This window comes from Myotis daubentonii, chromosome 13 (genome assembly GCF_963259705.1).
Source record: "Myotis daubentonii chromosome 13, mMyoDau2.1, whole genome shotgun sequence".
NCBI lineage: Eukaryota > Metazoa > Chordata > Mammalia > Chiroptera > Vespertilionidae > Myotis > Myotis daubentonii.
Window position 1 is genome coordinate 4468639 of NC_081852.1, and position 15760 is coordinate 4484398.

Consider the following 15760-nt stretch of genomic DNA (forward strand, 5'->3'; position numbering starts at 1 on the left):
ACTCTGGGGAGACGAGACAGAGGCCCAGGTCCTGGCTCACGCCCAGGACCCAGCAGCCACAGCCCCCGAGCCTCCAACAGCCGCACCTGGACCCAGGGCAGCTTCTGCTTCCGGCAGCCCCGCCCCAAGGCCCACGCCCCGCCACAGCACGGCAGGCGCGCCTCGAGCCTATGGACGGTGTGGACAGGCCACGGGTGCTGAGCCCTGACAGCAGCTCAGGCGGAGAAATGCCTTCTGAAATGGGGCCACAAACCCAGGCCTGTGTCTGCCCCACAGAAGGGCCAGGGGAGACCTTCAAACCCCGAAGTGACCAGGAGGGCCGGGCCGGCTCAGCAGGCTGCAGGCGGCTGGACGGGGCTGTGTAAACGCCACCAGCCTCCCGGCCCCGCGTGCCCCAGGAGCCCGGGGGTGACCGTGAAGGCAGGACCGCAGTGGGCGGTAGGGCTCTCAAGAGTGGAGGTCTGTGTGTCCGTCCATCCTGTCATCCATCCGGGACTTTTCCTGAGCACCCGTGACCAGCCCTGGGCACCAGGTGTGGACAGACACCTCTGCTTTCTCACAGGCTTCCCCAGGAGCCGGTGGCAGAGCCCAGGGCCTGGCCACGAAGCTCCTGCAATGACGGAGGATGAACCGAAAGGCTCAGCCCCGGAGGACTCCAGTGTGGCGATTCCGTGACGCCGGACGGCAGGCAGTGCCGGGTGGGAATGGCGCGTCTGGGCATGGCAGGTGCAGTAATGCGGCCAGCAAGTGGCCAGCAGCGAGTCACTGCTGCCACTCTGTGTCCAGGGGCGGGGGGGGGGGGGGGGAGTGGCAGGGGGCTGGGCCCGCATGCGGAGCATGTCTGGAGTCGGTGCAGACCGCACGGCCCCAGCAGGCTCTGCTGGGAGGAGCGCCAGCCCGGAGGCGAGAGTGCAAGTCCCCAAGCTCCGAGTGACTGGCCGTGAGGCGCTGGGGAAGCTGCACAGGAGCCGAGCAGCATGCCGGGCCAGCATCTGACGCTTCAGCCTTTCTTGGACCAATGGCTCCCGCAGAGCCCTGGGTGGCGCTGCCCGCCAGCGCTCACTCAGCTCCCTTAGTATCAGCAGAGTCCAGAGCTAGCGGTGAGGCCTCGCCCTCCATGGCCACGCGCACCATGAGGACAGCCGTGCCTCTGCTCCTTGCGCACCTGCTCGTGCCAGGCCCCGCTACGTCCTCCTTAGTCATTACCTCACCTGGTCCTTAAGACAGCCTATTGGAGAGGTGCCACTGTCCCCACTTGACGGGCGGGAAGCTGAGGCCACAGTCCCGTGCTCAGGCACGCAGGCGCTGTGTAGGAGGGGCAGTGACAAATGGATGGATCCAAAAGAGAATCAGGTGAAAAGTCACCAGGCTCCAGGCTGTGCAGCCCGAAAGTCCCTGAGGGGCACAGTGCTGCCTATAGCATCTAAAGGGCTGGGGTGGAGGCAGCCTGGCTGGTATAAGGCTGGGTTAGAGACGAGAATCTTCAGTCCTCAGAGGCACCTGCATCTCATGTGATGTGTGTGATCCCCAAGCCTGGGAGGGGCAGGGCTGGTCCACCCCCTCAGTAAGTTCACCACAGAGTTTGGCCCGGGCCGGCTGTGCCCACAGCCCCCCTACCCCTACCCCACCCCCTCCCCGTCTCAGCTCAGGCTGCCATAACAAAATACCATACATTGGGTGGTTCCAACAGCAGACATTTATTTCTCACAGTCTGGATGCTGGCAAATCCAAGACCAAGGTGCTGGCTGATTCAGTCCCTGTAAGAGCTCTCTTCTTGGCTTGTGACCGCCACCTTCCCACACGGTGGGAAGAGAGCAGCTCTCTGTCTGTTCTTATCACTAATCCCACCATGGAGGCCCCACTGTAAGACCTCATCCAAACCTAATCACCCCCGAAGGTCCCACTTCCAAATGCCATCCCACTGGGGGCTGAGGCTCCAACATATGAATTTGGGGGGTGACCACCATATCACCTCCAGCTCTGGACACCAGGACCCGGTGATTCTGCTAACCCACATGGCTGGGACCCCAAGAAAACCACTCCCTGGGGTGGACAGGCAAACTGGCTCCCACCCTCACCCCACAGACATGATGCCAGGGTGCCAAAGGAGATGCCAACAGTAAGGGCCAGGCCACTGCCCACAGCCTCCTCCTGACCTTGGACAAGTTGAATGGCCGCCACCACAATGACCATTCCACTGGGATGACCTCAGAGGGGCCCAGAGTCAGGCCCACACGTCTGGGCCCAGGGATGGCCCCAGAGTGAGGGGAAATGGTATTCAGTGCCCCGTGAACTTCCCTGTCTTAGAGCCAAGGGTACCACAGGGCACAAAGGAGACCAAGTCCCTCTCTTTCTTCAGCCCCGTCACCAGGGGACGGCGCCAAGCACGAGCAACGGGAAGCACTGACCAGGGCCCGCCTCCTCTGGGCACTGGGGCACCCTGGGATGTGACCTCTGAACTGAGGCCTGAAGGACATCCAGAGGGAGGACGAAAAGGGAAGGGGCCAGAGGGGCTCCAAGCAGCAGCCAGGTGCCCAGGCAGCACAGGTATCTGCACCCCATGCACATACATACACACACTCACAGATGCACACATACTCATACACACACTCACAGGCACACTCGCACACGCATACACAGGGCAAGGGGTCTCTGCCCAGATTCCGTGGAATGTCAAGGACCTGACCCAGCCTCCTAGACAGCTCTCCCTCGGCACTGCCGCCCTCCCCCCACCACCACCGTGCTCCCCAGAGGCTTGGCCACCCTGCCTCCTGTCCCTGGAGGCACAATGGCTTCAGGCACCCCTGCAGCCCAGCTCAGCGCTGTGAGCTGCAGTGTCACGCTGCGCTCCCATGGCCTTTAGCAGGTGCACGGGAGAAGCCCAAGCCAGCCCTGAGCTGAGGCTCCAGCCTGGGGAGAGACTGACAGGGAGAGGCCCTCCAGGGCTCCAGGCCCAGAGCGGGAGCTACAGGAGTCGGGGCGATCCACCAGACACGTGGGCTGTGTGGAGCTCTGGGTGGAGTCCTGAGAGCCACCTAGGTGAGCAGCAGCATTTGATGTCTGCAGCCATGGCAGGAAGGTAGCAAGGACCCCAGGTGCCAAAGCAGGGCCACCTCAGTGCCTGAGACAAGCCCAGGGCCCGAGTGTGGTCCCTCCTTCCTCCTCCCCCTGCCTCTGGGTGCTCAGATGAGAACAGAAGCCCCAGGCCAGGCCGGAGCAGAGCCAAAGCTCCACTCTGCGCAGAGCAGGAGCACGCGGGAGGGGCAGAGCTGGCCAGGCAGCAGGCCGAGTGTGCAGGCCAACACAGAGGGACTGAGCCAAGGGCTGCCGCTGGACGTGGTGGAGGAGGGGGCTGGGTGTCCAGCCAGTGGGGTCCACATCTCTGCCCTTACCTGGGAGTTGGCAGCAGCAAGGAGTGTCATGTACCCATGGCAGGGGCCCAGGAAGACAAAAGGGAAGGTGGCCAGGACACAGGGAGGACGATGCTGACCACACCCACTCTGAGCCACCCCACGCTGCTCCCCGGCAGGGGCTGCTGGCCGACACCCTCTTCCTGCCCAGCACACATCCCTCTCTGCCCATCACCACTTCACAGAAACTGAGGTTTGGAGGACAGGGCGAGTGACCTCTCAGCCAATCTGTCACTGAGCTGAGATGTGAACCTAGACCTGCCTGACCCCTTCCACCAAATAGAACAAGTTATGCTGCCCCGGGGCAGGCTCTGGGGGCTGGGCCATGCTGGCCAGATTCCAGCCACTCTGCATTCAGAACAGCAAGACGGCAGTGCTGTGCAGCGCCAGCCCCAGGCTCCAGAGCCCCAGCCCGCAGGTGGCTCTAGACCAGCGATCGCCAACCGGTGGCCCACGGACCAGGTCCGAAAGGTTGGCGACCGCTGCTCTAGACGGCCTCCACGGGTCAGGCCCTGCCTCCTTCCCTGCCCTCCGGGACTTCCAAAGGTGAACTCAACTCCCAGCTGCCCTGAACGGTGCAGGGGCTGGAGGAGCCTGCCAGCCCAGCCAGGAAGCGCAGGAGACCAAGAGCCGCTTGGGACAATGCGGGCTGGTCATGTGACCACCATCCCTACCCTCTGCTGGCCCTCAACTGGGCGTTTTAGCCAGTCTCCTCAGCTGACCTTCATGCTGTCCTCTGTGTTGTCACGTCTTCCAGTCGAGGAAACCGAGGTAACTGCCCAGAGGCCGAGCAGAGCCGGGAGGGAGCCCAGTCCGTAAGCGAGAGCAGCAGCGCCCCTGCCCAGCCCTGAGCACCTCATCTGTGCTTGTGTGGAGGTGGAGGCCCAAGCTGAGCACTGGCAGGGACGGCCCACGCGTCACTGAGGGAGCGTGGCATCGGGCTGCCTCTGCCCAGGGCTGGCAGAGGACTGATGGGAGGGAAGCAAACGGAGTAGGCCAGCCAGGGCCACATGTCCCAGGTCTGGCTGGAAGAGGAGGCCTAGCCTGAGTGAGGACCCCCCTGGGCCCTCGCCCCCTGGCCTGCCCCACCCACGGCTTCGGCCCAGACACATGTAGAAGGGCCATCGAATCACCTTGTAGCTACCCTGCTGGCGCTGCAGGCCGGGGAGAACCCTGGGTCTTTCTCTTTCCAGTCCATGGCCATCGGCCAGAAAACTGGCTGTTGATAGACTTTGAGAGCCCAGCTGCTGGGGAACTGAACACGGACCCAGTGCCTTGTGAGGCTCCATGCCCGTCAGAGAGGCCAGACAGCCCCCCCCCCCCGAGAAAGGGGCTGTCCCAGGCCAGCCCATGGCAGCGAGATGAGTCTCTGCCCAGCCCGACACTGTAACAGAAGAGAAAGGAGCTGCTGTGCAGGAAGGCGGGGAGAGCAGGGCACCGGGAGGGGTGGGGGAAGCAGGGGAAGTCGGCATGAGGCACAGGCCACAGGAAGAGCTGATTTGCTGCACCCCAGCTGAGGGGGCTCATTGGTGCTGGCGCTGGCAATGGGCAGGCCTGGATGTCGATCTTCGCCTCATTACTTAGGAAGCATTTAGCCCAAGCCTTCTGGGAGCTGGGCCTGTCAAGAAGACAAGATTGGTGAGCTCTGAGAAAAGCACGGGGGACAGCCCAGGCCTCCTGACTTCCCACCAAAAGGCTGCCCGCGCTTTCGGGGGCCGAGGGACAGGTAAGTGAGCGGCAAAGGGAAAGTGACAGGAAGCGCAGACTGGATCAACAGGACCCAGTCATCTACGCTTGCTCATGGTTTGCGTTTCTTTGTTGTTGTTCTCATGAGTCACCAAGGAAATGGGAGGACTGTTTTGCAGGCGCAGGGTAGTAGGTATTTGTCATTTACCAAATACTGCTAGTTCTCCCCTTTCCAGGCACATGGTACGCCTATGCTTCCTGGATCCCGCATGCCTGGCTGCGACCACGTGACTAGTTTCGGCCCAGGAGTGTTTAGCAGATGTGGCAGGGATGTGTCATGTCCAGACCGAGTCTCCCAGAGCTCTCTCTCCCTTTGGCACAGCAACTGGCAATATTCAAGCTGAGTGACCGTGAGGAGCCAAGGTCTAAGCTGACCAACGATGAACACGTAACACAGACAAGAGACAACTTCTTGTTACGTTATGCCACTGAGTTTGGGATTGTTTGTTATACAGCAGAGCTTAGTCTATCCTGACTGATACAAAGGGAACCACAGAACAAAACCAAAGGACAGGACAAACAGGCACTTCCCTGGGTAGCCACGTCTAAAAAGACTCACCCCAGGGGTCAGACTGGGTTAGCAATGGTTTGGGAACAAGAAGTGCAGACTGGATGTTTCAAGTGTTTAGGACAGGGGTCCTCAAACTACGGCCCGCGGGCCACATGCAAATACAAATACTGTATTTGTTCCCGTTTTGCTTTTTTACTTCAAAATAAGATATGTGCAGTGTGCATAGGAATTTGTTCATAGTTTTTTTTTAAACCTAGTCCGGCCCTCCAACGGTCTGAGGGACAGTGAACTGGCCCCCTGTTTAAAAAGTTTGAGGACCCCTGGTTTAGGAGATGGCATCTTCTGGGTCATGAGAAGGCCGTGTAAGGAAGAAGACGGCGGGGAGGGGACTTGGCATCTATAAGAACGCAGAAAGACAGCCTGTCTGCCGTTTAAGGTGCGGCTCCGAGTGCCACGTAGCACCCTTCGCTTCCTCCAGGGGGAACCTGAAGAAGCGGCCCAAGCCGTGCTCCGACAGGACGGCTGCTGAAGGTCCTGGGAACAGCAGCACCAGGACACACGGGTCTCACTAGAGCCTCAGCCTCCTGCCCACACGCCTGCCTGAGGGGTCCACCTGTGCACCGCCAGGGAAGCCGACCTCCCACTCTGGGAGCAAGGTCACGGCAACAGGAACTCTGAAAGGGAGCCTCTAGAACCAAATAAGAGGACGTGGTGGGACAGGAGGATAGTCTATAAGATGACAGTGTGCGCATGTGTGTGCATGTGTATGTGCATGTGTGCATGTGTGTGCACGCACAGGAGGGGCCCTAGAATGAAAGAGACCTCTGAAGCCGGGAGTTCAGTTCAGGGAAATGGCAGTCATTCCTTTGCACAGCCACAGGCTTGAGAGAGATCCAGAGTGAGAACTAGATGGTCCCCCGGCCCCAGCCCAACCACAGTGAGGGGCCACCAGTGCCCGCAGCCACGGCACAGCCATCTTCAGGCTGAAAGCATCGCTGCAGCAGCCCCTGCGGGGCCAGGAAGAGCAACTGCGTGTGGCACTCACGCGAGACTGGCCTCTGCAAGGCGCCACCGTGGACCCTGGTGGGTGGTGAGGTAGCGGTGGTGAGAGAGGGCAGGGGAAGAGAGAGGGGTCGGAGAAAAACCTATCCAGGTAGGAAAGGAGGTCAGGGGCCTAAAGCAGACTCTTTAGGAACTTCTTTAGGCAGAAGAGCTTCCAGGCGCAGCGCATGGGTGTCATGAAGAGCGAGCACGGGTGAGTCGCAGAGGCCCACGGGCTCAGGGTGCGTGTCTCCAGAGCGAGTGGCAGACATGGACACATGGCTATCGTTCCCAAGTGAAGAGGATGCCACCCAGTAAGCCAACCGTGAGAAAGGGAAGGGCGCTCAGCATGCACCGGCTACGCTGGGCACCGACAGGTGTGCCAACATGGAAGCAGCGAACAGCCCACAAAGTTCCGAGGTCCTACCCCCGGAACTGTGGCTGTGTGCGGCCGCGTGGCAAAGCGGACTAAGGCTGCAGGTGCAGTTCTGGCTGCTGATCTGCTGACTTTCATCCTGGGTTATCCAGGTGGGCCCACGAGTTCCAGGAAGAAGGAGGCGGAGAAGCAGAGGTGGAGAGGGGGCTGTGATGACAGAGCAAGGCCAGAGTGACAGGCTGTGCGGCCCCCACCCACCAGAGCTGGCTGGACGATGGAGAAAGGGGCCAGGGGCTGAGCAAGGCGGGCGGCCTCCGGGGGCTGGGAAGGGGGAGGTGGACCCTCTCCTGCAGAACATCTACGCACCAGCCTGGTGTCAGAGGGCAAGGGGCGACCTAGACGTGACCAACACAAAATGAACAAGACCATCAGATGGCCATCAAAAGCTCAGTTTTATTTTCATTTTAGTTCATTATTTCTTCATTTTATTCTGTGAACACCAAGCTATACTTTGGTGAATTTTACCTTATCTTCCTAAAATACTTTTGCGCTTATTGTAACTAAAAGGAATATTGCCTCATATATGTTCCTTTTTCTTTCTTCTTCCCTAAATTGTTACCTTTCCACTCAATGACATATCTCTACAGCATAACCCATAACTTGAGTCTTTCACTCACAGTAAAATACTGTGAATAGAGGAGGCCAGAACTCAGCCAGTTCTTTTACACATTCATGCATTTATATAATCTTCTCCTTGAGCAGGCACTTTAAAACAATACGAAATTTTTTTATTTAACAAACTAGAGGCCTGGAGCATGAAATTCGTGCACTGGGAGGGGGGATCCCCTCCGCCCAGCCTGTGCCCTCTCACAGTCCAGGAGCCCTTGGGGGATGTCCAACTGATAGGGAGCAGGCCTAAGCCGTCAGTCGGACATCCTTAGCGCTGCCGCAGAGGCGGAAGAGGCTCCCAACACTACCACTGTGCTCACCTGCCGTGAACCCGGCTTGTGGCTGAGCGGTGCTCCCCCTGTGGGAGCGCACTGACCACCAGGGGGCAGCTCCTGTGTTGAACGTCTGCCCCCTGGTGGTCAGTGCACATCATAGTGACCAGTCAATCCAACGTTTGGTCTATTTGCTTATTAGCCTTTTATTATATAGGATTAGTATCTCTTCTAGTATCTAGAAGACAAGTCTTCACACTTTTGTTATATGGACTTTGGTAAGTTTAAGATACATTTTTTATCTTTATTATTGAAAGTATTACAGATGTCCCCTTTTCCTCACATTTACCTCCCTCTAAGATATAACATTTTAAAGATTTAAGAATCATTTCTGTTACTTGCTTACTTTAAATCCTCATCAAATGCATATTTCACTAAATGCAACCCGTTCTTTTACATCAAGGTGAAAGAACTGGCTGACCAACTACCTCAGGACATAGTTTGTACGGAGCTTATACAAACAGCCTACAGAAACCGTAAGTATAAACCACAGGACCAAATTCAAAGTACTTTCTGATTTTCTCCAGTAATACTTCAGCATATCTCAGCATAAATGGTTCCACTCTTTAAACAATAACTTGTTTTGAATATTGAAAAACATATGCAGCCGCTGAAAGTAATGTTTACAAATACTTCACGGTGATTTCAGAAGTCCCTGACCTGGTAAATAGAAAAGCAGGATCTAGACCTGAACAGGATGGAGCTCTCGGCATTTGTAAAATATGGTGGGGGAACGAGAGGGGCGCAACAGACGGAGAATTCAGAATGATGCTGTCCTGTCTCGCTTTTTTTTTTTTAACTTAATAGCACTTTATTGTATTTTAAAAAACAAAATATTTTTAGTCTGAAAGAAGTTATTTCCAGTTTTCATCATTTTAACTATGAGTCTGACAGAGAATCAAGCGAGACCTGGAAGGAAGGAAGGTTTGGGTGAACTGCAAGGTTATAAACCTAATTTCTCCCAAATATAAACTGTCCTGATGCTTCCTGTACATTCCACATTTTATGGAATGAACCTGCATTGTCCTTTCTCTCACATTATTAAATTAATTCATGCTCATTGTAGCAATGTATTTTTTTAAATAATTGGGGGTGGAAGCTAAGTAAAAAGCTGAAAGTAAAAAGGGTCCACTCTCAAGATATCCACTAGCTGAAGAAATGATGCAGCTGAAGCTATCCACAGCCTCAAAGCAGTGAGATGAATTCACAGCGGGGCACGGAGAGGGAAAGGCGCTCACCGCACTCTCACCACAGGCCTTCCTCAGACATGTCCGCACACCCGCTCAGTGCATCCTCACAACACGCCCGAGGCAGGTTCCATCACTGTTCCCGTTAGCAGATGTGGCAACGGCAGCTCAGAGCAGGGCCGGGACTCCCCCCGGTCCCACTGCAAGGGAGGCGAGCAGGGTCTGAAGAGAGTTCCTGGGGCTCCAGCAACCAAGCTCCTTATCCACATGGTGCTGTCTCTTGGACTAAAATGGGGGCAGAACCAGCTCAATCCCCAATCCACAGGCGGTCACTGATGCTCCCCAGTCCACGATGGAGACTAAACCCCAGTCCGCCTTTGCCCCTTCACCCTTGGCCTCTTCCCCCACCAAGAAGTCCTTTCCTATCCCACCCAAACTGTGTCTGCCACCCATGCCCTGCTGCAATGAGCATCCAGGCCAAAGAGATCAGATAGCCAGCCAGCAGGGCCAAGCCACGACGGAGAGCACCCCACAGGGCACAGAAGGAAGGACACCCAGCAAGTGGAGAGCCTGCCCCGGAGCCCAGGTAAAAGGAGCCTCTGAGCGCTGCTCTGCAGTCCCAGGCCCAGGAGGGGCTGGCTCCTCCCACCCCTCACCGGCAAGGTTCTTCGCAAGGGCACAGGATGACACGGACGGCTGCCCACACAGCTCAGACACTGAAAGCACCTGCCCGCGTTAACCAGCGCACCCTCCGGGCAGCAGCAGCTCAGCACCACCTGGTCAGTGCCCCTGCACCCGGCCCCACGGCCTCAGCGGCTGTGCACACACTCCCTCCCACACCACTAGGAGGCCGCGTCAGCCACCGTCGTGGGGCTGAGGTGTTGTTCCAGTTACACAATTAGAGAAACTGCCTCAGGAAAGCAAGGTCTCTGACAGAACAAGTCCCTGGGGGAGCCCTGTGTCTCCCGGACCGAGTCACACTGGGCGTGAGGCTGAACGGCCCACAGCTAATTGTGTGCGGCCTGTACTCTGTTGGTAAGTTGTTGATTAGTTGACAGCAGTTAAAAATCAAATTTTACATTCAAGTCCAGATCCAGGATTCCTCAGCACATCCACAGCACTAGGACTTTCATTCCCAAATGGCAAACCTGGTGAACGCTGGGAACACAGGCAGGGTCCCACAGCACGGCGAGCTCCCGGGAGAGGGACAGGTGCGGCCCCTCTCTGAACTCAGCTACCAGACAAAGCACGAATGTTCGCAGAGACAGGTGTGGGGGACAGTATCAAGGTAGCAGGAGGCACTGGGAAAAGCTTATGTCACCCCAGATCCCCACTCCAGCTGGGTGGGTGCTGCCTGAGCAAGCACACCCGCCCTGAATGGAGCCCACGTTCACGAGGGCACACAAAAGAAATCCAGGAGCAGGGAAAGTGGAGGCAGGCACTGCTGGTGGGACCAGACGCTAAGGACAGGGGATCCCCCTCCCGCACCGCAGTCGACATCTGACCATGGGGGTCTGCCACTGCTGGAAGCACAGCACCCGTAACAGGCAACAGCAGCCTCACCCACTCACAGCCACCCCAAAACTCAGAGCGCTGGCTCTGTATCACCCCTCACGACCTCCTTGGACCTTCAGGCCCAGGTGGGCTCTCCCTCTCTGCCGACTCCCGGAAGACCTCCTGCAGCCAAAGTTCTTCCCACGCAAGCTCCCTCCTTCTGGACCGGGACCAGAGCCTCCATGGAGTCCCCTACCTGCGGCACCTAAGAAACCACAGCCAAACTGAGCCATGGCACCCAGAGGACCCTGGGCCTAGGGGGCTGGGGGAGGGGGAAGCTGCCTGCGCCCCTCACCCCACCTTCTCCTTACACCCTGTGCTCCAGCTGCTCCTGGGAGAAGCCCCCACATTCTGCGCCCACCGCTGTGCTCTCTGTCTTCAGCACTCAGAGTCTAGATGCAAGAGGGAGGCAGAGGAGAGGAAAGGGGCCAGGGCTGGGCAGATGTCAGGGGCGGGGAGCCTCAGGCGCTGGCCAGGAAGTGGGTGACAGGGGAGGAAGCCGGGTTCCAGAGCCAAGCCTAGAGCCAGCTGGGAGAGAAAGAAGGGGCCCAGAAGGAGGAGGGAAGGGCAAAGGCTGCCTGCCACCTCCGCCCGTCCAACTCTGCTGCCCCCGCCCCAGGCCCTGTCTGAGGCAGAGGCTGTGCCCCACCACCCCAGGCGCAGGCAAGGGTTTACCTGCAGCCAGGCCTGGCCCAACTCCTCCTCTCCTTTCCTGGTCAAACAGCGCCCACCCCCGGCCCAGGCGGAGACAGCGGGAGCTGAGAAACCGGCTCCTCCAAACCAGGCCGATAAGCAAGGCCAAACGAAACGTGGCGCCAAGGCACTGAGGGGGCGCTGGGCACGCACCGAGTGTGAGGGGAGAGGGGAGACGACAGGTTCACTCCCTCGCCAGGCCGAAGTGAGGAAGACACCAGCCATCTAGGTCAGGGGTGCCTGGAATCAAGCACACCCACCCACAAACACTCAGAAACAAAGACCCTGAGCCAGTCACTCCTGCGCGCCCAGCGCGGGGCCACACGCACCGACCCAGTGGGAAGTGGCCGCACAACTCGCCACACGCTCCTAGGAGCCCAGCCGGCCCAGTGCAGGGCACTTCCAGCTGCCCAGGGCACGGGCTCCGTGGCCAGGCCCTTCGCAACCCGCAGGGGTCCTCTCTGCGCAGCCTCGAGGCCGCGGCCCAAGGAGCCCTGGGCACCACGGCCACTCACCTTCCTGCACGGCCTGGAACGGGTTGTTGGCCTCGATGACCTTGATGGAGTAGGTGATCTTCTCGCTCTGCAGGATGTCATCGTTGAGGCTCAGGTCAGATATGGCCAGCTGGAACACTCTGTCGTCCTTGGCCGCATTCTCCTCGAAGATGGCACCTGGAGGGGGAAGGGGTCAGGACAGGCCTGAGGACCCCCCTCCCCCGCGGCTGGCAGGCCGCTGGTGGGTTCGGACTGGCCTTTCAGGACAGTGAAGGCTTTCCTAAGACAGCCAGCAAGGACGGCCCACACAGTGCCCATGTGCACACCGCTGGCAGGAGTTCCACATGCACATGGCACACGCGGCCACCCAGGCCACACAGGTAGGCATCTCACAGCCAAGCCACCTCCTGACCCAGCCGTGCCCCACACAACTGACTGCTCCAAGCTGGAGTGGCCCCTGGCAGCACACACGGCCCTGACAGCCACAGAGCTCCCCACAGGCAGTGTCCCCTGACCAGTCCCCAGAGGGAACAATGCCTTCTCCCGCCCTGCAGTCCCCTTCGTGTGGAGGCGAGCACGCAGGTCCCTGTCTCTCCCACCCAAGGGCCCTGGGTACCAGCATTTCAGTCCCAGTCCCACTCCGGCAACTCTGCCCAGTGGGCCTGCTCCCCCTCCCTCCCAGCGTCCTCCTGCGCAAAAGTTGAGGGGAGGGGACTGCCCCCTTCTCAGCAGGGCTGGGAAGCCAAAGGGTGCGGGCGGGCCTTGACAGAGCCTCCTCAACCACCAAGCTCTCCTCCGGGTGGCCTCTGGCTGGCCTTTTGCAAGCTTAGCGCTCCTTGGCCCACTCTGACTTCCCTCGCCCTGGTCTGGCCCTGCAGCCTGGGCAACGCCGGGTCATCCCACCCTGGCCAGGCCCCCAGGGTCCCCACGGCCCCAGAGCTGAGCCCGATGACCCTCCTGGAGCTGGCGGGGGCAGGGGAGGGAGGCCCCAGCTCCACAAACACCCAGAGCCGCAATGCTGACCGGTGACCCCGAGCCCCGAGCCCCCCTCCCCCGCGGGAAGCTGGTTTGACACCCTCTCCCCCCAACCCCGCCCCGGCTGGGGGTGGGGTGATGCAGCTCACCAAACCCAGGCCTGGTCCCCCCCCATCCCCATCACCCCCTCCCCGCCCCGCCTGTCCCACCTTCTCCCCCACCTCCGAACCCCCAGTGGTGCTCCCTGGTCTTCCCCAACTTCCGGAAAGGCAACTGCAGGGCGGCTCACCCAATAGCCCGCGGTCAGCCCCCCACCAGCCCAAGTCCTGGAATCCTTTCCCGGCTGCTCCCAACTCCCACACTCCCCTCCGTCGGCCCCTCCTCCCCTCGCTCTCCACCTTCCCCACGGGCTCCCCCATCCACCTCCTCCCGCTCAGTGCACTCCCCGCGCCGCCTCCGCTCTGCTTCCCCAGCTCCCACCCCCGGAGGGCGAGCGGCCCAAGGTGGACCGGGCAACTCCGACTGCCCAGGGGCTGCAGTCGCCACAACCAGACATCCACACCCCCACACACTGACACGCGGAGAAACAGGCAGATGCCGTCCACTCCAACAGGCTGGCGGCCAGGCTGGCACGCACCACACAGGCTCGGACGGCCCCGCACCCAACGCCCTCTCGCAGCGACACCAGCGCGGTGCCAGGGGCGCACACAGCGAGCCCGCGGGCAGCACCCACCCACCCGCACACAGGAGCCGCTGGGGCCTCTTCCGATCCTGCCGGCAACTTGGCGAGCCCTGGGCCGCGCCAGCCCCCGGCTCCCGCGGCTCGAGCTGCGCCGAGGGGCTGGCCGGACCGCCGACGGCTCCTCTGGGGGCGCGGGTCTGGGCGCAGGTCCAGCGCCGGTTCCCGCAGCCGCGGCCTCGGTGTTGGCAGAGGCCGCGGGCCCCGCGCGGGGACTGGAGCCGGGGGAGCGGGGCCCGCGGGAGCGCGGCGCGGCCCTTCGGTGGAGCAGCGCCCGCCGGGCCCTCGGACCCGGGAACCACCAAGTTTGGACGCCGCGCACCCCCTGCGCCGCCGAGGCCCCCGCCCAGCCTCCGCCCGCCGCTCACCGATGTGGATGATGGAGTCGGCCCGCACCGACACGCACTGGCAGATCCAGGGGAGCAGCCACAGCGCCAGCGCTTCCATGTCCCCCGGGCGCGCGGCTCATCCGCCCGGGCCCGGGGCGAGGCCGAGGGCAGCGCGGAGCGGGAGGCGCCGTCCGGGTGCAGTCCCGGCCGCCCCCGGGAGAGCCGGCCCGCCCGCGTCTTCCCCGCCGCCCGCCCCTGCGCCCGGCACCCCGAGCCCAGCCCAGCCCCGCGCACTCGGGCTCCCGCTCCGGCTCCGGCTCCGGCTCCGGCTCCGGCGGTGGCTGCGGCGGCGGCAGCCCGAGTGCAGGCCGGCGCGGCGGGGGCGGCGGCTCCCGCGGCTCGGGCGGCTTCGGAGGCGGCGGGGCGGCGGGCGCGGCGGCTCCGGGACCGCGGTGTGTCTGACCGGCCGGGAGCGAACTGCGGAGGACGCCCCCTCCCCTCCCCGCCCCTCGGCTCCCCCCGCGCTCCCGCCCTCCGCCCCCCGCCCTCCCCGCGGCCACGTGACTGCGGAGCCTCCGCCTCGCGCGCGGCGCTGCCCGCTGGCGGCTCGGAGGGGCGCCGGGTGCTCCGCTCGCGGCTGGGGACGCTCGGAGGCCCGCACCGCGGCGCGCCGTGACCCGGCGGCCCTGGCCGCGCGCCCCATGCGCCGGGGGCGAGGGGATGGAGAAGGGTCCGCACCCGACCGCTCTCGGAGGCCCCGGAGCGCCTGGCGCCCCCGCCGCAGCCTGGAGCGTCTCGGGCATCCCCCCAGCTTGGGGCCGAGAGCCCCGCGAACCGGATCCAGGGAGCCGGCGGAGACGGGCGGGGCGCCGAGCGGGCACGGGGTGCCCGGGGAGTCAAAGGGACCGGCCTCAGGCGTGCGTCGCCGAGCCGGGCGGGGACCGCGAGCTCGAACCCTAGCCTGTCGCCCGGTCCTGCGGGCGCCCCGCCCCCGCCCTGGGGCCCGCGCTCAGCCGGGAGTCCGCGGGAGGTTCGGACTCTGAAGCTCAATTCATGGCCGGAAACCGGCGCGGCCGTGACCGCGGCGCCTGGACGTGAGGAGCCTTCCAAGCGGCGAGGCTCGGGCTCCATGGATCCTTCGCGCGCGAACCTGGGCGGGGGCCGGCTCCACGCGGCGCGCCGGGCCGACGGGCCCTCTCCGCCGCCGGGCGAATGCCCCATCTGCCGCCAGCCCAGCGCTCAGCTGTCTGGGCTCGAGCCTGGGAAGAGGCGGCGAGCGGGACGCGCAGCTTCACACCCGCCCCCGCCCGGAGCGAGCCGGGCTCCACGTGGCACACCCAAGGCTTCGGGGAGGCAGCTGAGCCACCCAGACCCGGATTCCACGGAAGCTCGGCCGGGCGCCCGAGGCAGAACCCCCATGCAAGCCGCCGCTCCCGCGAGCCCTGGAGCCCCTTGGTCCCTGCCCTGCTCCAAGCCATGCGTGCAACACCCCTTACCTGGAACTCCCCGCGCAGTGGGAAAGGCGAACACACAAAAAAACAGATCATTAAAAGATGGGCAAGGACCTCGAATGAGCTGCGTATGCACAAGCATCCTGGGCTCTGAGACCGCTTGGGAGGGAGAGTCTGGGAGGGCGTCCTGGAGAAGGTGACATTCTAAAGGTTGAGTGGGAGCTACCCTGGGAGCGGAAGGGAGGCTTCCAGG

General features: G+C 61.7%; 1 protein-coding gene across 3 annotated transcripts in view; it reads right to left on the reverse strand.

The window, feature by feature from the left end:
• Nucleotides 1-15755, reverse strand: part of GRID1 (glutamate ionotropic receptor delta type subunit 1) — a 617880-nt gene extending 602125 nt beyond the window's left edge. For 2 of the 3 annotated variants that reach the window (XM_059662031.1, XM_059662030.1), the window contains exons 1-2: nucleotides 14096-14533; nucleotides 12035-12190 (exon numbers count right to left, since the gene is read on the reverse strand). In XM_059662031.1, the coding sequence (XP_059518014.1) occupies nucleotides 12035-12190; nucleotides 14096-14174 (235 nt within the window). In that variant the 5' untranslated portion in view covers nucleotides 14175-14533. Of the gene's footprint in view, nucleotides 1-12034; nucleotides 12191-14095; nucleotides 14534-15206 lie in introns of those variants that run through there. The other variant, XM_059662029.1, reaches the window with a different exon arrangement.
• Between the last annotated feature and the right edge of the window lie 5 nt (nucleotides 15756-15760).